The following is a 23,585-nucleotide window of genomic DNA, read 5'->3' as shown; positions in this document are numbered from 1 at the left end:
TTTGATTGTGTGGCTTTCAAAGAAAGCTCAGGTAAAGGCCTAATGCAGCACAAAGTACAACCACACTATGTTGACAGAATGGTGACAATTACAATCCACCCTGCACCATTCTTCTAAAATTTCACTCATTTGTTTTCCATGTGGCATCTACCCATGACAGCCATCCTTTGAACAGATTATTACTTGCTGTATCAGTGGAGCTTTTCTGTTGGAGTTTTGCGGTTTGTGTAGGCGAGAGATAACACATCAAAAGAACACTAGGTGACTTTGGTGGGATTAAAATCTAAAATTCATCCGGTTAATTAACTACGAATGACCATATTCTGAGAAAAGGAAGGAGAGGTGATTGATTGTGGCAGCGGCCTGGCCAGTATCTCAAGCTGTTCCAGTCTTCACCATTAGAAGACAGCAAGTTTAAATCTCAGGGATGTCTATCACACTTCTAGTTGATTTTTGTTAGGTAAATTTTTTTCAGTCATTAGCTGGATCGATAGCCCAAATTAAAGGCAATATTTTAATCTCTACAGTTTTTTAAAATAATCTCCACTAAAAAAAACAGTAATATTCATTCTAAACATGTAGGAATAGGTTTAGAAATTGGCATGCATTTCTGCTTCTAATAAGTGCTACCTATTGGGGATAATTATCCCATCCTGCACTCGTATCAGGGAGCCCTGCTCAAAGACGAGGTAGTGCCTATCAGAAATAGGATGACTGTTCTTTAGTGCTGATTTTTCTGACCATGCTTCTTTTGAACATACGTTTCCATTGGAAACATAGGTTGATGAATTTACCCCTAACTGCTCATTTACGGCTGTGTTTCTTGTGAGACGCCAAACAAAAGCATCCTGGGCGGGATTCTCCCAGCCCTGGGCCAGGCCGGAGAATCCCCGCGAGTGGGCCACACCGCCCCGACACCAGCACGCGATGTGGTTGGCGCGGCGCCGGTCACGGGCCGCACTACACGGCCGGCCCGCCGATTCTCCGGTCCAGATGGGCCGAGCGGCCGCAAGAAAAGAGCCGAGTCCCGCCGGCACCGTTCTAACCTGCTCTGCGTCGGCGGGACCTCGGTGTGGAAGGGTCGGGTGGTGGCCTGTGGGGGGGAAGGGGGGTCCAACCCCCGGGGGAGGCCTCAAATGTGGCCTGGCCCGTGATCGGGTCCCACCGATCGGCGGGCCGGGCTCTGCGGCTGGGGGCCTCTTTTCCTACGCGTCGGCCCCTGTAGTCCTGCGCCATGTTGCGTCGGGGTCAGCACATTGAAGGAGGCCACTGCACAGGCGCGCTTTGGCGCTGGCGCCACTGCGCATGTCCTCGTTGGTGCCGGCGCAACTGGGTATGTGCAGATACCGTGGCGCACAGTTCACGCCAGGATCTGCAGCTGGAGCGGCGCGAACCGCTTTAACACCATGCTGGCTCCCTATAGGGGCCAGAATTAGTACTGGGAGCAGCCCACTCACGTCGTCGTAAAACGCGGCGGGGTTTACGATAGCGTGGACACTCTGCCGCTGGATTGGAAAATCCCGCCCCCTGTGTTTATTAATCATATCAAACACTTCTGAGTACAGTATCCTCCACTGCAATAATGAACTTGGATTCACCAAATTCTTTCACTTTTAAAATGGTGTGATACAGGTTGCATTTCCACAAGGAATATATTTAATGACAAATTAGTGTCAATCATACAAATTATATAGAGGATACATTCAGCTCCAGAATATTAAGCTTCTCAACTAAAACAGGCTGTTCGCAATTAGTTTCAACTTCAGGTGGTGCCCTTAGCCTCCTCTTCTCAAAAACGTGAAAGATTTTCCTTAGAAATTAAGATGAAAGTACTTGGTCAGTAATTAGATATTTCTTTTTGTAGCAAAAATAACTCCTGTGATTTTTTTTTTCAACTGCTACCTTTGCACTGCTGAAATATCTGGCACAACTATCGTCCAAGCTGTAAATTATTTAATGATTTATTCAATAACAGGAGGCAAGTAGATCCTGAATTCAATTAAAGTAAATTAATATCATCTCTTAACACTCTATTATGGCACAAAGCCTTTGGGCACATGGGTTGTGCATCCTTGTTTACCAGAAAACCTATGTAAATCAACTTCACTTTTTATATAGCTCCCAAAGATTAGCCTCATGGAAATATGCAACAAAAACAGCTCATTGAATCATTCCTGAAATAGTAACAGTAGGTCTTTCATCTAACATGTATTCCTGGCAGCATTTTGAGTTATGCCTTCAGGAAGATAGAAAAATCACTTTACATTGACAGAGTGATAAAAGCCACTCGTTAACAACTTTAAGAGTAATTTTAGAGTAAGGCCGCTATCTTTACCTGGTCAAAATATAAATAAGTACGTTTGTGAATAATTTATGATTTGATGCAGAAACCTACTTCTGCAATACTAAAATAGCTCCCCTTTTCATTCAATCAGTGCATGAATAGACTTTTGAAGTTGCGTTTAAATAAGGAAGCCTCTTGGTTCTGCACACGTACCCAAGGGCTGTGATGGTCAGATGTAAAATTGAATGCAATTAATCTGGGTTAAAGTGGGCCACTATAATGACAACCCTCAATCACTGGTACCTAACAGTATCAACTCTAAACATTAACATGTTCAACAATGGTTATTTGTTTTCCACTGGCCATTCACAACCTCACATAATTAGCAAAATATTATGATGTTATAGATTATACAGCACAGAAACAGGCCATTAATCCAACCAGTCCATGCCCTTGAGCATCATCTAACTCTATGAGTTTAACTCTGCATTTCCTTCTCCTGCATACTCTTATCTAATCTTGCCTTGAGTGCATCTACATCATTCCTTTCAACCACTCCCCGTGGTAGCAAGTTCCACATTCTCACTTTCTGGGTAAAAAGGTTTCTTCTGAATTTCCTGCTTGATTTCTTGGGGTGAATATCTGATTTTGACGACCTCAAGTTTTGCTTCCTTCTATAAATGGAAATATTAGGTGCAATTTAACGGAAATATTTCTAAGTGTCATTTTCAGCACGATAGGCGGGGTGTTTCTCGACTTCCGTGTTGGTGAGATTGCGGCCCATATTTAACGACACTTAGTGCCGGAAATGAGCCCCCATAAGCCTCTCGCCATTACTGGCTGTCTTGTCGTCTGATTCGCCAGACCCGTGCCTCGGCAACTCATCACTAACAAGGGGAAGTTGCTTTTAAACGCTCCCTCACCATTCACTTTCAGTCAACATACAACATGGCAGCACAGAGACCTGCTCCTCGCTTTGGGGATGCCAACCTGGCCAGGTTTCTCAACACCGTCAATGCAAGAGGGGACATCTTGTTCCCCCAAGGGGGTTGGTAGACCAGCAGCAGGGTAACCAATACTGTCTGGGAGGCAATGGCAGTCAGTGCGGGCAACATGACAAGGAGGACCACCTTCCAATGTCAAAAGAAGACCATCAATCCCCACCGAGCTGCAAGAATAAGTTGCCACCTCTCTCCTGGCATCAATTCCACCTGCCATCCCTCAAGTCCCAAACCCCCGCCTCCTTGCCACACACACACTGGCTGACATCCCACATCTGATCTTTGTGCTTATTTGTCAGAACCCACTGGCACCCACCAACACAACCCCTTCATGTCCAGGTGCAGTGCCTGCACATGCCACCTGCTATAGATTGCCCTGACCCATCAAGTGTGCTGCTCACCATGCCCTCTCCTTGTCCCCGTAGGAGAAGAAATCCCACAGCAAGTGGAGGACAGAGGACAGAGTAAAAGAGATTTGAGTACTCACCCACTATGAGAAAAGGTCTCTGGAAATGTGGGGTTGACAGAGGAGAGAGCAGTCACCAACAGCGAATTTGGTCTGTACCAGAGAGGTGAGGATCCACTGCCCCTTCACCCAGATGACCGGAGGTATTCTGGATCCCAGGACGCAGCTGGGTCCCAGTTAGAAGCCAAGCCTCTGGACAAGGTTATCCCAGAGCAGCTGGAGGTGACAGGACACAGCCGTGAGATTCAGGATAGGATGTCAGCGGCGATCCAGTGAGTGTATAGTCGATCGGAGGCTATACATCAAAGGTTTCAGGGGCAGGAGATGGTGCCAGCAATTTGTGGCTCCCAGATCAACACTGCTAAGGTGGCAACTGCAGTGGAAATCTTGGAGCACAACGTCAGTGTTTTGAGTGGTGGTGCTCAAGACATGGCTCAGTCTGTGACAACTATGACTGAGGGCCTCAACATCACGACCAGTTGGTGAGCGACACGCCCCAGATGCTGCTGGAAATTGCCGATGTACTGCAGAGCCTGGCCCAGTCACTGAGGGCCATCACCGAGGATGCTGACACCATGGCCCAGACAATGGGGAGCCATCAGGACTAGCAAAGTCCCCCAAAGAATACAACACTAAGTAACCTGTATGCTGTCCTTTTACACCCAAAATACTTAACAAACCTTCAAGCAGGAGCACATTAGGGTTACATTTAACACTGAGACCTTTTTACAATTCTGAGTTCGCCAAATGATCCATAGATAATCTTTGGATGGCAGAGAGTAACAGCAGTGCAGCTCACTGGAAAAACACAGACACACCAAAGCTCTCTCAAACTGAAACTAAAAAGCAGAAGTAGAGCTAAGCTCCGCCCACATTCTGACATCACACCAGTAACATGAACATCTCCATTTCTTAAAGGTACATTTCTTAAACACCCATTTCTTTTTATCATAGAATTTACAGTGCGGAAGGAGGCCATTCGGCCCATCGAGTCTGCACCGGCTCTTGGAAAGAGCACCCTACCCAAGGTCAACACCTCCACCCTATCCCCATAACCCAGTAACCCCACCCAACACTAAGGGCAATTTTGGACACTAAGGGCAATTTATCATGGCCAATCCACCTAACTTGCACATCTTTGTGACTGTGGGAGGAAACCGGAGAACCCGGAGGAAACCCACGCACACATGGGGAGGATGTGCAGACTCCGCACAGACAGTGACCCAAGCAGGAATCGAACCTGGGACCCTGGAGCTGTGAAGCCATTGTGCTATCCACAATGCTACCGTGCTGCCCACTTCTTAAAGGGTACTCTCACATTTTCAGGGCAGCAAGGTAGCATTGTGGATAGCATAATTGCTTCACAGCTCCAGGGTCCCAGGTTCAATTCCAGCTTGGGTCACTGTCTGTGCGGAGTCTGCACATCCTTCCCGTGTGTGCGTGGGTTTCCCCTGGGTGCCCCAGTTTCCTCCCACAGTCCAAAGATGTGCAGGTTAGGTGGATTGGCCATGATAAATTGCCCTTAGTGTCCAAAATTGCCCTAAGTGTTGGGTGGGGTTATGGGGATAGGGTGGAGGTGTTCACCTTGGGTAGGGTGCTCTTTCCAAGAGCCGGTGCAGACTCGATGGGCCGAATGGCCTCCTTCTGCAGTGTAAATGTTATGAAAAATTACACTAGGGAGAACAGAAATGTCAAATGTAACACCTGATACATGTGAAGCCTCTGTAACGTTAATCTTCACAGCGGGCCTGCCTGAACCCCCATCCCCTGTTGTCCTCCCCTCCCTCCACCCTCCAAAGCACAGTGGTCTAGATCAAACGCCACTGATGCAGACCCTGTAAAGAGGATGGGTGTGAGCGCGCTGTCAGCAGAAAGGCAGGAGTCAGGCTTTGGCATAAACTGAGAAGCACCAGAGCTAACCTTACAGCAAGTGATCGTCACTCTCCTGCCTTGTATGTTGACCCGCTGACAGTGCCAACATAGGCCCATCGCCCTGGGGTCATGTTACATCTACCCTTGAAGGGGTGGTTGTGAGAGGGGCAGGGAATGGGGGTGGGGGATAGTCGGGGAAGGAGAGATTGAGTGGGGGAGCCGAGGGACAAAGCCTCCTCCTATGAGAATCAGGTGAGGATGAGGACCCTCTTGGTCCTCTGGGTATGCCGGACCCTTGCCGCCTTCTGTCCTCCTGAACAGTGTGCCTGATGTCTAGAAGCATCAGCACCATAGAGGCAGCAGCCACCCATCAAACACTCAAGATCTGGGCTTCAGCACTCGTCCTCCCCGGTCCTGCCGGCCCTCCCCGGGCATGCCCGCCATCTCCTTGTGCGCCTCCTCCTCAGATGAAGCTGTATGTCTGTGCTCCTCCACCAGCATGTCGCCCTATTACTGTGCCAGGTTCAGGAGGGCACAGCTGACCACTACAAGGCAGGAGAACCACTGAGGGGTGTACTGCAGGGCACCGCCAGAATGGTCCAGGTATCAGAACCGCATTTTCAGCAGTCTGATGCACCGCTCAATGACAGCACATGTGGCAACATGGACCTCATTATCTCGGGTCTCAGCCTCAATCTCCATCTCCGCACCGGCGTCATCAGCCAGGACCTCAGCTGGTAGCCCATTTCCCCCAAGGGCCAACCCGTCATCTGGGGTGGTTCTCATAGATACCCGGGATCTCCAAGTGTCCCAGGATATAGTTATCATGCACGCTCCCTGAAATGCGTGCTCACCGGTCCATGATCAGGAGGTTGTGGTCACACACGAGTTGAACATTCAGGAAGGGAAACCCCTTCCTGTTAATGGAGGGCACTCCCTGATGCCCCAGTGTGCAGAAGGCGACATGCAATCCATCAATTACCCCCTGAAACTGGGGCATCTCGGCGATAGCGGTGAACCCTACAGCCCAGGCATCTTGGTGGGCTTGGTGCAGCTCAAAGTTGATAAAGTCTTCTGCTCGGGTATAAAGGACATCTGGATGTGCCGTGCAAGTCCCTGCTTGAGCCCTGGAATGAATCGGTTGCATAGATGTTTGGGGATACGGTGACCTTCATGGTTGCTGGAGCGGGTACCCTCCTCCTCCATGGGGTATCAAGTCAGCCAGGATGTGGCACAGGTGCCTCAATGTCTCTTTGTTGCCTCAAATGACTTCGAAAGACCAATAATGCTGGTACATCATGGGCCATCACTCACGTCCCCCTCTTGGTTCCTCCTCAGCCTGATGGGCGGCCGGGTCTTCAGGGTGTGCCGCGACTCCCTGCACATGGGGTGCTGCCTCCAGCCTGCATCAACGCCGCTGCCTTCTCTGGTGTCTGGCCACCTGGGCTTCCACCAGCACCGTGAGAAAAGCCTCTGCATGACCGACATATCCAACCACATTGTTATATCTGTAAGGAGTTGGAGAAGACAAGAGACCGACAATCACCCCAGGACCCTCAAAACCCCCAAGCCTCCCCCATCTTTACATGTCCTGTCTTCTCTCAGAGTGCCATCCAGCAAGCCAGTTGTGCTGGAACACCCCAAGCTGCAGGAGGAGCCCTTAGATTCCAGAATCCAGCCAGGAACATTAGGAGACCGTTCTCAGGTGCCTTTCTCTGATCCACACACATATCCATTGGGTCACGAGGATGCCCCTGTGCTGAAGCCCAGCTCTCGAGTGTTTGATTGGTGGCTGCTGCCTCTTTGGTGCTGATGCTTCTAGACATCAGGAACACTATTCAAGCTTCAAAATCCCATTGAAATGTGATACAATAATCATCGCCTGATATATGGCACATGTGCCCACAAGAATCCACTTGAGAATGTTTTGTTTATTAAACGGTCAACAATACCAGTACTTTAATTTGTGCTCGCAGATTCCTTTGCTCCTCCACCCCATTTAGATTCTGTGTGCAAGATTCTCTGGCCTTGTCTGAAGTGGGACACATTGGGCAGTATTCTTCTCCCACCCCCCCTCCCGGCCAGGTGGGAGAATCACCGAGGCGCTGTGCGAATCGTGCCACGCCAACTTGACCCCACACGCGATTCTCCCACCCCCCCCGAAACCAGCGCCGCGCGAATCATGCCGGGCCACTCAGAGAATCGCCGCAGGCGGCAAACGGCGATTCTCCGGCATGGATGGCCCGAGTGGCCGCTCCGACACGATAGGGTCCCGCCAGCGCTGTCCACCCGAGGTCGCTGCCAGCGGGAACTCAGCAGGAACGCTCGGGGGATGGCCTGTGGGGGTGGGGGAGGAGGGCTCCTTCACCGGGGGGGGCCTCCGAAGGGGTCTGGCCCGCGATCGGAGCCCACCAATCAGTGGGCCTGCCTTTCCCTCCCCCGGGCCTACATTCCGCACGTAGGAAGTTCCCCACGCATGTGCAAGATGGCACGGCCCAACTGCGCATGCAAGGGTTGCCGCGGCGCCCATTTGGCAATGCATACAGAGACTGGAGCAGCATGAACCGCTCCAGCTCCGGGCTGGCCCCCTCTGGGGGCCAGAATAGAACATGCCCGGGACCTGTTTGCGCCGTCATGAAACGCGACGGTGTTCACGACAGTGCGAACACTTAGCCGCCATATCGGAGAATCGCCTCCATTGCGAGCAAGAATGGAAAATTTGGCGTTTGAACCAAAACTCCATTCACTTTCAGTAGCATCGGAAAATCCCAGCTGCGAACAAGGATGGGAAATTTTGGCATAATAATAATAATAATCACTTATTGTCACAAGTAGGCTTCAATGAAGTTACTGTGAAAGCTCCGAGTCGCCACATTCCGGTGCCTGTTCAGGGAGGCTGGTACGGGAATTGAACCCATGCTCCTGCCTTGTTCTGCATTTCAAGCCAGCCTTTTAGCCCACTGTGCTAAACCAGCCCCTATTATCGTTTTCAGTACTATGCCACCTCCTTATTTTCATTACCAACATATAATACATCACATTAATCCATGATGAAATTAATTTACAATTGTATGCCAATTCTGCAAGTTTGTTAATATTGTTTTGCAATTTGGTGGAATCCTCATCAGTAGAATTCGTAAAGTGTAGAAGGAGACCAATCGATCCATCGAGTCTGCACCGGTCCACTCCCGCACCCTGTTCCTGTAACTGCATAACCTAACCTGAACATTCCTGTACAGGAAGGAGCAATTTAGCATGACCAATTCACCTAACTTGCACATCTTTGGACTTTGGGAGGAAACCGGAGCACTCGGAGGAAACCCACGCACACACAGGGAGAAAGGGAACATAGACAGTTACCCAAGGTTGGAATTAAACCTGGGTCCCTGGTGCGTGAGGGAGCAGTGCTTTTTTAAAATAAATTTAGAGCACCCAATTCATTTTTCCAATCAAGGGGCAATTTAGCGTGGCCAGTCCACGCTAACCTGCACATTTTTAGGTTGTGGGGGCGAAACCCACGCAGACATGGGGAGAATGTGCAAACTCCACACGGACAGTGACCCAGAGCCGGGATCAAACCTGGGACCTCGGCGCCATGAGGCTGCAGTGCTAACGACTGCACCAGCGTGCTGCGAGGGGGCAGTGATAACTATTGAATGCTGAGTGTCCTCCCTAATTTGGTGTCATCTACAATTTATAATCTATTTTCAATTCTAAAGTCTCAGTCATTAATCTAAATGGTAAATAACAGTGGCCCCCGCACTGATTCTTGTGGAGCACAACTTTCCACGTTCTGTCACTCAGGATAACTAGCCTTTACCTGTATAATCAGATTCCTGTGTTAAAGCCAGCTAGCTATCTCACTTGCTACTTGTCCCTGATTCTTTATTCACTGTCGTCCTTCTTGAGTCTATTGTATGCTTCCATATCCAGGGCCTTTTGAAAATCTAGATGAATTACGTTTATTTACTCTCTCTGTTAAGGTTTCAAGAATTTCAACAGGCTTGGTCAAGCAAGGTTTTTCCTTTTAAAATCCATGGGATTGTTCATTATTATATTTTTGGTTGCTAGATGTTCTTCCAATCTCTCCATATGTAATAATTGTGTTATGTTTCCTGCCACTGGTGCTAAGCAGGCTGGTCTATAGTTCCTTGGATAGATTTGATCTCCCCCCTTAAATATAGGTATAACCATAGTTAATCCATCAATCTTTTGGAAAAACACCTTTTCCTGATGAATTAATCAAAATATGTGGTAATACCTGGGCTACTTCTTCCCTTGATTTGTTTAAAATGTACAGATGGAATCAGTCTGTGTTTTAGTCCCTTTAAGTTTGGTGGAACTGTTGCTTCACAGCGCCAGGGACCCGGGTTCAATTCCCGACTTGGGTCACTGTTGTACGGAGTCTGCACGTTCTCCCTGTGTCTGCGTGGATTTCCTCCGGTTGCTCTGTTTCCTCCCAGAAGTCCCGAAAGACGCGCTGTTAGGTAATTTGGACATTCTGAATTCTCCTCTGTGTACCCAAATAGACGCCGGAGTGCGGCAACTAGGGGATTTTCACAGTAACTTCATTGCAGTGTTAATTTAAGCCTACTTGTGACACTAATAAAGGTTATTAGCATTATTCCACCTCTTCTTATTGGAAATGTTGCTGTCTTATTTCTAATTTGATCACCTGGCCTGACTACCTGACCTGTTTCTCTGGTAAATGCCGAAGCAAAATAATTGTTTAATATTTCTACCATTTCTCATTTCTATATTGTGCATCAGCCATGGCACAGTCAGAAGATTTTAGGTTCAGGTTCCTCGCCAGGACATGAGAGCAAAAATGAAAGCTGACATTCAAGTGTGGAATGCAGGGAATGCTGCACAGTCATAGATGCTGGGCAGGATTCTCCCAAAATGTGGCTATGTCCCCACGCCAGTGTAAAAACGCTGGCGTTTCACTCCACAGTTTCCAGCAGGCGGCTAGCAGGAACCCGGAGTGCTTCACGCAGCTTTGGCTGCGGATATGGGCCCCCACACTTCCGATTCTGAGTCCGCGCATGCGCATGGCGGTGACCTCTAACGGCTGCGCCGAGCGCCATGGCAGACTCAGACCGCGGAACAACATGTACAATCTAGGCCCCCCCCTCCGATCAGCCATGCGCCACTGCATCGGACTGGCCCGATCGATGCCCCAGCAGCCCATAAGGCCCCCGCCCCCCCGGTGCTCAATCCCCACGTCCGCAGCCGCCGCGCGTGAGTCCCGTCCGGCCATACCACATTAGTTCCACGCCGTCGGGGAACTCGGCCGGTCGGGAGCGGAGTATTGCTGCGAGGGCCTCTGGAAATGGCCCCCCAGCCGCGCGCCGTAATTCGCGGACAAGCGATTCTCCGGGGCTCGGAGAGTTACATAGAACATAGAACACTACAGCACAGAACAGGCCCTTCGGCCCTCAATGTTGTGCCGAGCCATGATCACCCTACTCAAACCAACGTATCCACCCTATACCCGTAACCCAACAACCCCCCCCCCCCCCCTTAACCTTACTTTTTATTAGGACACTACGGGCAATTTAGCATGGCCAATCCACCTAACCCGCACATCTTTGGAGTGTGGGAGGAAACCGGAGCACCCGGAGGAAACCCACGCACACAGGGGGAGGACGTGCAGACTCCACACAGACAGTGACCCAGCCGGGAATCGAACCTGGGACCCTGGAGCTGTGAAGCATTTATGCTAACCACCATGCTACCCTGCTGCCCCTGGCCCTGGCATGCCATGCCCCTGTTGCGTGGCTGTGGAGAATCCAGCCTGCTGTCTATTAGATAAAATGTTAAACTAAGGTCTATCAGCCCTTTCAGTGGATGTAAAAGATCTTTGGCACCATTTTGAAAAGCAGGAGAGTTCTTCCTGGTATCCCGGCCAATCTTTATCCCTCAATCGATAATACAAAAAATGGATTATTTAGTCATTGGGCGGGATTTACCGCGTGACCCGCTGTGCGTTTCATGGCAGTGGGAGGAGGCCTGTGAACTGGCTGGTGGCAGGAACATCTGGTCCCACCATTGTCAATGGTGTTTCCTGTTGAATGCACCCCTCGCTGCCGTGAAACCCGCAGCGGGGTGCACCGTCAGTGGGACTGGAAGATCCCGCTGTGTAAAGAGCCAGAAAGCTCCCATTATCACGTTGTTGTTTGTGGGAGTTTGCTGCGATCAAATAAGTGTTATGCTTCCTTCATCACAACAGTGATAACTTTTCAAAAGTACTCCACTGGCTGGAAAGTATTTTGAGACATCTGGTGGTCATGGTAGGTGCTATAAAAACGAAAATATTTATTTCTCTGTTTCGTTTGGGTGGATTCGGGCACAATAGTAAATCATGCCCGAGCACCAAATCGGGCTCCGCGCTGAGTACGACAGCTCGAACAAATCACCCGACTTGCTACACCCAGAGCGATCTGCATCTGGCCCAGCGAGTGCGAGATCCAGATCTGAATATTTAAATAAACCTTATGGCTTATTTTGGATTCACCAGGCACCTGGGGCTCATCGGCCGCACCTGGGAGATCTCACCAAGGTGTTGTTTAGTACTGCTCCACACAAACATGACGGCATCTGGGAGGGGGGGTGGTTCTCCCAGGCCATTAGAAACCCCCAGTAGATGGGGGACACCCCTTGGCACCCGGGCACCTTGGCACTGACAGCTTGGCACCCGACAGTGCCAACAGGGCATACTGGCAAAGCCACCCAGGCATTGCAAGGGTGCTCATATGGCACTGCCATGGTGCCAAGGACAGTGCCAGGTTGGTAGTTGCAGGGTCCCCATTTGCCAGGTGTCAGGTTGGCACTGCCAAAGATTGGGCCCAGGGAAGGAGGGTCCTTGCAGGAACTCCACCGTCCTGCCCATTCTCCATAACTGTTCAACTCATTACCAATTAAACATCTGTCTAACTCCTCCTTAAATTTACTCATTGTCCCTGCATCCACCGCACTCTGGGGTAGCGAATTCGACAAATTCACAACCCTTTGGGATAGCGAATTCGACAAATTCATAATCCTTTGGGATAGTGAATTCGACAAATTCACAACCCTTTGGGAGAGGTCGTTTTTCCTCGGTTTTAAATTTGCTACCTCTTATTCTAAGATTATGACCTCGTTTTAGAATGCCCCACAAGAGGAAGCATCAGCTCCACGTCTACTTTATCCAGACCTTTTAGCATTTTGCATACCTCAATTAGATCTACCCTTATTCTTCTGAACTCTGGAGAGTACAGGCCTAAACTGATCAATCTCTCCTCATACGACAGATCCCTCATCTCTGGAATCAATCTAATGAACCTTCTCTGAATTGCTTCCAATGCCACTACATCTTTCCTGAAATATGGGGACCAAAACTGTGCACAATGCTCCAGGTGCCGTCTTACCAATGCCTTGTATATTTGGAAGAACACTTTCTTACCTTTGCACTCAATTCCTTTTACTATAAATGCCAACATTTCATTTGCTTTCCTTGTTATCTGCTGCACCTGAATGCTTATTTACTGTGTCTCATGCACAAGGACACCCAGATCCCTCTGCACAGGAGCAAGTCCAAAGTCTCTCCCTATTTAGATAATAAATTGCCTTTCCATTTTTTTGCCCAAAATACATGACTCAGACTTTTCCACATTAAACTCCATCTGCCACATTTTGGCCCACTCTCCTTACCGATCTACATCCATTTGTAAGATTATTTCCTCATTGCAACTTACTGTCCCATCTATATTTGTATCATATGCGAACTTGGCTATAGAACCTTCAATCCCTGTATCCAAGTCGTTAATATAGATTGTCCCGTCTCCCAAAATATATTGGGTGGGAATTCTCAGTCAGCTGATGCCGAAAGCGGAAAGGCAATTGGGTGTAGAATCAGTCTTGATGTCGAAACCGTGCCAGGTTCACACAAATCGCAGCTCTCCAGTGCCTCAACAGCAGTGACATTACGTTCCACTCCACACGTACAGTAAACGTTGTTCGCAAATCATTACCAGGTCTGACCCGGTCATCTCCAAGGCCTCCATGAAGCTTCACCTCCACCGGGGGGGAGAATTCCTGACAGCGAGGTTCACTTGTGTTTTTAAAAATCAGGAAAGAAGCACCATGGCTGATGGGGGAGAGAGAGGAGGTAAGACAGGCAGAGGCACAACCGCGAATTGCCAGTCCTGACGCTGCTGAGCTGGCTTGGGGGGGGGGGTAACCAGGTACAATCCATGGGGCCAGGGCAACCCCCATGGGACCAGAGTGTCCAGGCATGGACTAACATTGCCGCAGCCTGCAAGCCAGCCACCTTGCTACACATCACACTGACCACCCTCCGTGACCCATGGATCTGAATCTGCAGAGGGACACCTGCCGTATGGGTGCCTATCCCCCACCCTCAAACCCCCACCCCTGTATATACCCCACCTACCAACCCCCGCACCTGAGCCCCACCCTAAACCAGCAATGGTGGTCTTCCTCCTAATCGCTGCAGCCCTGGGGCATGTACTGCGGTTGTACGAGCTGGAGCTGCTCGAGGAGGACGCTGCAGCAGTGCAGACTGCCTCAGAGGAACAGAAGGCAGCCAGTGAGGATGGAGACCCGGTCGCCCAGCAGGACAAGGAGGAAGAGGTGCAAAGGAGGTGCCACATGCGGCCTTATGTTTACCAACAGCGCCCGTCATTCGAGAACCTGCAGACCAGGTGTGCCGTCGAAGGTTCCGACTGAGTAGCGAGACAGTGCAACATATCTGCCAGATCATAGTGCCCCTGGCACTGTGGGGAATGGGGAGTGTGGTATCGGCGGTGGCGGTGTTGGTGCTGGCCAGTGGCTGGACGACTCCGGGAGCGTGCCGAAATCTTCCATGTCCTCTAGTGTGGGCAGGGGAACGAGGGATGGACCTGGTGGGGCTGACGTTGGGGGTGCTGGGGAAAAGGAGGGTGGCGGGGATTTGTGTGGGCATGGGATCGGCACCCGAGGGAGCTAGGTCCCTGAGAGAGACTGTATCCTGGCGGCCGTCGGGGAACTCCACGTAGGCATACTGGGGGTTCGCGTGGAGCAGGCGTACCCTGTCCACCGGAGGGTCCGCCTTGTGGAGTCTGACAAGCCTATGAAGTAGGACGGGCCCTGGAGCTGCGAGCCACGTCGGGAGCGACACCCCGGATGTAGACTTCCTAGCGAAGGTAAAAACACGTTCATGGGCTGTTTTGTTAGTCGCGGTGCACAGCAGTGACCGAATGGAGTGGAGCGCATCAGGGAGGACCTGCTGCCAGCGAGCGGCTGGGAGGTTCCTGGACCGTAGGGCCAGCTGGACGGCCCTCCATACCGTCCCGTTCTCCCTTTCTACCTGCCCGTTTCCCCGGGGGTTGTAGCTGGTCGTCCTGCTGGAGGCGATACCCCTGCTGAGCAGGAACTGACGCAGCTCATCGCTCATGAATGAGGATCCCCTCTCACTGTGGATGTAGTCGGGGAAACCGAACAGAGCGAATATGGAATCAAGGGCCTTGATGACAGTGGCAGACGTCATATCCGGGCATGGAATGGCGAAGGGGAACCTAGAGAATTCATCAACCACACTAAGGATGTACGTGTTGCGGTCGGTGGAGGGGAGGGGCCCTTTGAAATACACGCTGAGGCGTTCAAAGGGGCGGGACGCGCACGGTCTGGCCGGTAGAAGTGCGGCTTGCACTCAGCACAGTACTTCCTCGACGGAGTAGGGCAGATTTCAGGCTTTGATTAGGTGGTACAACCGAGTGACCCCCGGATGGCAAAGGCTTTCGTGCAAGGCACGGAGCTGGTTCACTTGTGCGCTGGCACATGTACCTCGGGAGAGGGTGTCTGGGGGCTCGTTGAGCTTGCCGGGGCGATACAAGATCTCATAATTATAGGTGGAAAGCTCGATTCTCCATCGCAAGATTTTGTCGTTTTTGATCTTGCCCCGCTGCGTGTTGTTGAACATGAAGGCTACCGACCGTTGGTCAGTGAGGAGGGTGAACCTCCTGCTGGCCAGGTAATGCCTCCAGTGCCGCACCACCTCAACGATAGCCTGGGCCTCCTTTTCAACAGAGGAATTTCGGAGGCATGGAGGGTGCGGGAAAAGAATGCCACGGGTCTGCCTGCCTGGTTTAGAGTGGCGGCAAGGGCGACATCTGGAGCGTCGCTCTCTACTTGGAAGGGCAGTGTCTCATCTACTGCGTGCATATCGGCCTTGGCAATGTCTGAGCGAATATGGGCGAAGGCCTGTTGTGCCTCGACGCAAGGGGAAATTGCGTGGACTGGATCAGTGGGCGGGCCTTGTCCGCGTATTGTGGGACCCACTGGGCGTAGTAAGAAAATAACCCTCGGCATCGTTTGAGAGCCTTGGGGCAGTGGGGGAGGGGAAGCTCCATGAGGGGGCGCATGCGGTCGGGATCGGTAGTCCGTTTTGGACTACGTAGCCGAGGATGGCCAAGCGGTTAGTGCTGAATACGCACTTCTTGTTAAAACTGAGATTGAGGAGAGATGCAGTGTGGAGAAATTTGGCAAGGTTGGCGTCATGGTCCTGCTGGTCGTGGCCGCAGATGGTGACATTATCTAAGTACGGAAACGTGGCCCGCAGTCCGTACCGGTCAATCATTCGGTCCATTTCTCGTTGAAAGTCCGAGACCCCGTTAGTGACGCCGAAGGGAACCCTAAGGAATTGATAGAGACGACCGTCCGCCTCGAAGGCAGTGTAGGGACGGTCCGATTTACGAATGGGGAGTTGGTGGTAGGCAGATTTCAGGTCAATTGTTGAGAGACCCGGAACTGTGCAATCTGATTGACCATATCAGATATGCGAGGGAGGGGGTACGTGTCGAGCTGTGTGTACCGGTTGATGGTCTGGCTGTAGTCCACGACCATCCTGTGTTTCTCCCCAGTTTTAACCACCACCACTTGGGCTCTCCAGGGGCTGTTGCTGGCCTCGATAATACCCTCCCGAAGCAGCCGCTGGACCTCGGACCTGATGAAGGTCTTGTCCTGGGTGCTGTACCGTCTGCTCCTGGTGGCGACGGGTTTGCAATCTGCAGTCACATTGGCAAAGAGGGAGGGAGGGTCAACCTTGAGGGTCGTGAGGCCGCAAATGGTGAGTGGGGGTAGGGGTCCGCCGAATTTGAGGGTGAGGCTCTGGAGGTTACATTGGAAGTCCAGGCCCAGTAAAAGTGTCGCACAGAGATTGGGGAGCACGTACAGGCGGAAACGGCTGAATTCCACACCTTGTACGGTGAGTTTGACCAGACAGAAGCCCTGGATCGGGACAGAGTGGGATCCGGAGGCCAGGGAGATCCGCTGGTTGGCGGGATGGACCGCGAGGGAGCAGCGCCTTACCATGTCCAGATGAATGAAGCTGTCAGTGCTCCCGGAGTCAAGTAGGCAGTAGGTCGCATGGCCGTTGATGAGTACTGTCGTTGAAGCGGTAGCCAGGTTGCGAGGACGAGATTGGTCGAGCGTCATGGAGGCGAGTAGCAGGCGATCGCCCGAAGAGTCCGATGAGTAGCGGCAGCGGCTCGGGTCCCGTGGTCCAGTTCCGAGGGGAGGACAAAATGGCGGCGTCCGAAGTACCTGTGGGGAAGAAGATGGCGACGCCCATGCAGCGCACGTTGTGGGGCGGGGCCAGTTGGCGATGACCACGGAGCGCACGTTGCGGGGGCGGGGCAAGATGGCGGCGCCCACTGGCCGCACGTGGAGTCGGGGGAGGAAGATGGCGGTGCCCATGGTGCGCACATTGCGGGGGCGGCGAAAGATTGTGGCGCCCACTGATCGCATGTGGCTCCGGGAGCTGCGGACGGCGGGGCCCATTGTGAGATCGGCTGGGGAGAGGGGGAGAGGTCGGGCACGATAGAGGCAACAGCACGGGCCTGACACACCGTTGCAAAGTGGCCTTTCTTGCCACAAGATTTGCAGGTCGTGGCGCAGGCCGGGCAGCCCTGGTGGGGGTGCTTCTGCTGGCTGCAGAAGTAGCAGCGGGGACCCCCAGGGTGCGCGGTGTGGCGAGTAGCGCAGGAATACTGCGCGGGAGTGGCCCCAGTCGCGGGGGTCAGTAGCGGGGTCCACGACGGGTAGGATGGGTGGGCTGCACGGTAGGATGAGTGGGCGGGGTAGGATTGCACATTATGGGAAGCGGCCGTCATAGAGAGCGCTAAAGTCTTTGTCGCCGCTAGATCGAGCGTGGCCCCTTCCAGCAGTCGTTGCTGGATGGGGTCCGATGCAATACCCGTCACAAAGGCATCTCGCATAAGGAGATTCGAATGTTCCGTAGCCAAGACGGCCTGGCACTCGCAGTCCCGTACTAGAAGGATAAGGGCCCGCCAGAAGTCCTCAATCGACTCACCCGGTTGCTGGACGCGAGTGGAGAGTACGTGCCTCGCAAACAGAGTGTTCGTCGACTGGACATAATTTTCTTTGAGCGGTTCCATAGCACGGGCGTAGGTCGGCGGGTCCTGTATCAGCGGGAACATGCTGGAGCTCAACCTTGAGTAAAATAGTTGCACTTTCTGAGCTTCCGATGGTGAAGGGTCCGCTGAGGTGATGTAGGCCTCGAAGACAGCCAGCCAGTGGTTAAAGTCTTTCCTGGCATTCGGCGATTGCGGATCCAGCTGCAGGCTGTCGGGTTTAATTCTGATGTCCATGATGTGGGAAATCTCACGGTAATAAATTGATGCGCTAACAATTGCACACAGAAACACAAAACGGTACAAAAGAGGCTTTATTACCGTGAGATGTTATTCCCTCAACTGCAGCTGTAGAATGGCAGCTCAGGAGAGCTTATGAATATTTATACTGCTCCCTGTGGGCGGAGCTAGCCGGCAGGGGCTTACCAGCAAACCTGTAATAGCAGGTACTATTGTACATCCCCTAATAGAGGCACACACATATATATATAGTGGCAGATCACCAGAATCCATTTCAATGTGGACTGAGCCCACAAGGATACCCCGGGAGCAGGGTTCGCCACCATCGCCGAGATGCCCAGGTCCAGAGGGTAATCAACGGGGTGCATGTCGCACTATGAGAACGTGCAAGTGACAGGCTGGTCTTCATAGACCAAAAGGAGTTCCACTCAATGAACGTGCAGCTGATACGTGACCATCAGCTGCGTATCGTACACGTCTGCGCCCAATACCCGGACTGTGTGCACAACACCTTCATCCTGGCACACTTGACGATTCCTGGCATGTTTGAGGTGCCTTTCACCACCCCCATACATGACTGGGGTATTGGCTCCTGGGCGACAGGGGTATGCACTGCGGCCGTGGCTGACGACGCCTATCCGGAGGCCACAAACCAACGCTGAGATCCACTGCAATGACACCCATGTAGCGAACAAAAGCGTGATCGAGCGGTGCTTCAGCCTCCTGAAGATGCAGTTTAGGTGCTTGGACCTCTCTGGAGGGGCCTTCCAGTATGATTCTGGGAGAGACGCTCGCATCGTGGCAGCCTGCTGCATCCTCCACAACATCGCACAACAGAGGGGCGACGTGCTGGAGGAGGAGGCACGCCAGGGCTTATCCGATGAGGAGGATGTGGAGGAGGGTGAGGATGGGCGGGACATGGGGACCAGGCAGGCAAGGGAGGCCGCACGACATGTGCCAGGGGCAACGCACACGCATTGTTCTGATCGGCGGGAACTTGGTGTGGCGGCTGCGGACTCAGTCCACCGCTGCCACAGTTGGGGGAGAGCCGACCCGCAGGCAGGGGGGACATTATCAGTGGCTTGGAGCACTGTCGGGGGGTGGTCCGGGGTGCTCGAGCTGGCCAAAGGGGGGGCACTTTATCATGGGCCGGGTCCACAAGTGGCCTCCGCCATGTAGCACGGCGCAGCTGCTGCAGGCCGCCACCGTGCGCATGCACGGCACGGACCCGACAATTCTCCAGGCCATATCGGCAGCTCGAACCGGGTACTCTACGCTGCCGGCTTGCTAGCCCCCAGCCAAATAGAAGATCGATGGCAGTTTTACATCATTTGTTTCTGGTGTAAAATGCCACCATTCCCACGCTGATGTAGGGACATAGCCTCAGAATTGGAGAATCCAGCCCCGTGATCTGATATTAATTATGTTTTTATATAAATATAGTGTACCCAATTCATTTTTCCAATTAAGGGGCAATTTAGCGTGGCCAATCCACCTACCCTGCACATCTTTGGGTTATGGGGGCAAATCGCACGCAAACATGGGGAGAATGTGCAAACTCCACACAGGCAGTCACCCAGAGCCGGGATCGAACCTGGGACCTCGGAGCCGGGAGGCAGCAGTGTTAACCACTGTACCACCGTGCTGCCAATAATTAAGTGAAATTAATATTAAAGTTCAAGATTGGCCGCAAAACCTCTTTGATATTCTGAGTTCTTACCCTGGGGTTTCAGCTCCTGCTCCTGACCACGAGAATTCATTAATCTATCAATGATCACAAATCTAGTGAGAGATAAAAAAGTGAATGTAGATCATAGGATTCTAACTACAGTGTTGGAAGAAACGGACAAAGGAATTTGTGTTCAAAGAGTGATGGCAAGAAACAGTGATGCTTACATCAATTAAACATTTTTAGATTTGATCAAATAAAAGGTTTTGTAGATTGTGCCTGAAATGCACAAAAACGGATTATCATTTTTAAAACATTGATGCGTTTTTCTTGCTCCTTATGACGTATGACCTAATACTTAAAACTGTTCAGGATAGTCCAAGGTTACTCAAGATAGAAAAACTGAGAGCCCCCCCAACCTTAACAAATTCCATTTTAAACACAATAGAACGTGCCTTCTTAAAAATGTTATCCCATTCCGAGTGGATTAAACTATGCAGTACAAACCCAAATTAATTTAGCATAAATTAGCAATCCCCCTCAGAGAGGCAACAATATGTTTGGAAGTGGGGAAAAGTAACTTGTTCCAGCAAGAGATCGGGTGAAATAGTTTATAAGGCACAGATTTTCATCCCGTTGTCGACGTCGCTGAGTCAGGTGATTTCCCAGCTCAGTGAATACGACCTTTAAAAACATCCAGCCGCAGGTCAGAATTCCACTTTACAGGGATGGTGTGAATGAAACAGGAAGAAGGATAGGCGACCCCAGAACAAATGTGCAGGCTGCCAGGTGCAGACACAGGTTGGGCACAAATTTGAGTCTGTGCTCCGGCACTGTATGCAAATAAATAAAGTATCTTAATGAAACAAAACTATTATTTCAGCCCTCAACCCCCCCCCCCCCCCCCACATACACTCCTGATGCCAACCTATGGCAACTCATGCCCCCATCAACTCCTTCCATGTTTCTTGGACAATGCCTTGACAGCTTTGACTCGTTATGGACAGCCATGACAGTTTTGACACTTCCCGGAGAGATTTGACAGCTTTGAAACTTTCTGGACAAATTTTACAGGTTTGACAACAGGAAAGCCCTTTAACAGTTTCTTAATCGCTGGACAGCTCCTTGATAGCTGGACATCTCCATAACCTTTCCTTGAGAGCTTGACAGTTGATCGGCAGCTGAACAGCTCTTTAACAGTTCTTTGCTAGCTGGACAGTTCTGTGACAGCCGGACAGCCCTTTGACAGCTTGTAAATTCCACTGATTTTGTGCATAAAAAGTGCATATCTATGTTAATTTTTAACACTACCAAAGGGTGCCTCTTCTCTCCCAAAGTGTGCCTCATCTCTCCGAAAATGTGCCTTAGATCTCTAAAAAGATGTCCCAGAACACTATCCAAATGAATACTTTGCTTTCTCCAAAGGCTTTCCAAATGTATTCCCAAGTTCAGATTTCCACTTACCAGTTCTTATCTGCACACTCCGGATTCCACACTTCTGTTCTGCCAAATTCCCCCTTCAGCAGCAACAGCTTCCTCTACAAATCGTGTATGTGCAAACTCTGGCCCGACTCCAGTCCAACCCCCGCAAAGATGGGAAAGGCTGGATCTGAAATTTCAACCATTTCTGGGACCCCCCCCCCCCCCCCTTTGTGTTGTAAATACAGGCCTGAGAGTGTTTTACTTTACTGGTTGTCCAGTAATATCTGACTTTATACTGTTTAATGCTGACGCACAATTTTTTTTTTAAAGTTTCAGCCCAAACCCGAAACCGCCATATTATAAGATTTAATTCACTATATTTTCAAGCAGACCTAACCATGTTTATGCATATGCAAAATATTCTATTTCCTATTGTTAATACAGTATTCCACAACTCTAAACGCAACATTTGCCAAACAGAAATAATAAATAAAAATCCCAATAGAATGCCACTAAAGATTCATTCTTTAGTTAAAACAAACTTGACTGGAGTATAACTGGAAGTATTGTATCTGTATTTCCTTAAAAGATATCTCTTGGAGGCAAGTTACAAATTAGATTAAATAATTACCTATTGAAAATGACAATAGTGCTTCAGTGATCTGTTATTTATGTGTTTCCTAGGTACCATACATTGGAAAACGAATGCATCACACCTGCCCTTGCTTGCCAAATCTTATTTGCGTGAGGTTTGGAGATGGCCAATACAGATGTTTATCACAGTTCAAAATTGAAGGTGTCTTCTTTTAGCAGAAATAATCCTAGTTATCGAAATGTGCACTAACTATCCTACTTTCAATAAATAATATTGAAAAAGATTGTATATTGTTGTAACATTCATTTGTGAAATAATATTCAAGCTGATGGTTTGTATTTAAATAAAGATGTGCTTTGAGCATTTTACGCATTGGTCTATCATATTTTGGGAGTGTCTCTCAGTGGACTTTGCTGTTGCAAATTTATGTTCAGGATGGAAGGAATGTGCTCTTTCTTTGTCATGTCAAAAGTGAAGTGAAACTCGGAGCTAAACATCTTTGGGGAATATCTGGGAAAAAGAGGGCATCAATCATACAGCACTAAGGTATTAACCACGTGGGAGGTCGACTGATTTTCATGATTTTTGACCACCACCAAGATCTGAAACTGCTGTTTTAATTTAAATATTAAAAAGGAATGCATACATTCATGTTTGACTGGTCAGTAAATCAAAGAAAATCTTTTGGAGTTAGTGACTGTTAAATATTAGAGTTTCCGCTCTTATATGTCAATAATATCAATGATGTGGAGATACCGGCGTTGGACTGGGGTGAGCACAGTAAGAAGTCTTACAACACCAGGTTAAAGTCCAACAGGTTTGTTTCAAACACGAGCTTTCGGAGCGCAGCTCCTTCCTCAGGTGAATGGAGAGGTATGTTCCAGAAACATTTATATAGACAAAGTCAGAGATGCTGGACAATGCTTGGAATGCTCTTGAACATACCTCGCCATTCACCTGAGGAAGGAGCTGCGCTCCGAAAGATCGTGTTTGAAACAAACCTGTTGGACTTTAACCTGGTGTTGTAAGACTTCTTACAATAATATCAATGCAATCCTTGTACAATCGGTCAAGTCAGCTCAAACCATCAGGCAATGTTAAACATAAGTGAGTTACAACTGTAAGGGTCCTTCGTGTTTATTCCCTGTTTATTCCCTTATTTCCACTTTCTTTAATTTTGCTGTTACATTTTTGATCTATGAATGTTTAATGGAACTGTGAATTTAAGACAGTCTGTAAGCACCCTGTATCTTTAATTCAGACAGAAGGACCTAGAAGGCTGTGCTGTTTTAGGCTGGTGATTGGTTGACATCAGTGATGACCCGGTTTAATTGATTTGACTGATGGCCAATGAATTGGCCCGAAGGGCTGTACTCTGCTTGGTAATTGGTGGTGATTAGATCTTATCCCACTGAAATGATGCAGAGACCAATGGAGCTTTCAGTTTCATTTTCGCAACTGGGAGGTAGGAGTTCCAGCCAAATCATCTCCAAAAAGCTGTTTCAAACTCTCTCACAAAAGATCTAACGTCCTCTGCATAAGACCCCTGTGAGGGCCGACTCACTTTCCAGTGAAATGGGTGTCATTATCTTAAGACTGCAAAGGCTTGAAGTCAAACCATTA

The 23,585-nt window shown here is 50.1% G+C and overlaps 1 protein-coding gene across 3 annotated transcripts in view; it reads left to right on the top strand.

Moving 5' to 3' along the window:
- Nucleotides 1-22,311, top strand: part of LOC119973653 (toxin MIT1-like) — a 74,960-nt gene extending 52,649 nt beyond the window's left edge. For 2 of the 3 annotated variants that reach the window (XM_038812037.1, XM_038812038.1), the window contains exon 3: nucleotides 22,052-22,311. In XM_038812037.1, coding sequence (XP_038667965.1) covers nucleotides 22,052-22,177 — 126 coding nt within the window. In that variant the 3' untranslated portion in view covers nucleotides 22,178-22,311. The remainder of the gene's footprint in view (nucleotides 1-22,051) is intronic. The other variant, XM_038812039.1, reaches the window with a different exon arrangement.
- The last annotated feature ends 1,274 nt before the right edge of the window (nucleotides 22,312-23,585 follow it).

This window comes from Scyliorhinus canicula, chromosome 11 (assembly GCF_902713615.1).
Source record: "Scyliorhinus canicula chromosome 11, sScyCan1.1, whole genome shotgun sequence".
NCBI classification, from domain to species: Eukaryota; Metazoa; Chordata; class Chondrichthyes; order Carcharhiniformes; family Scyliorhinidae; genus Scyliorhinus; species Scyliorhinus canicula.
This window is presented reverse-complemented; position numbering and strand designations above follow the sequence as displayed.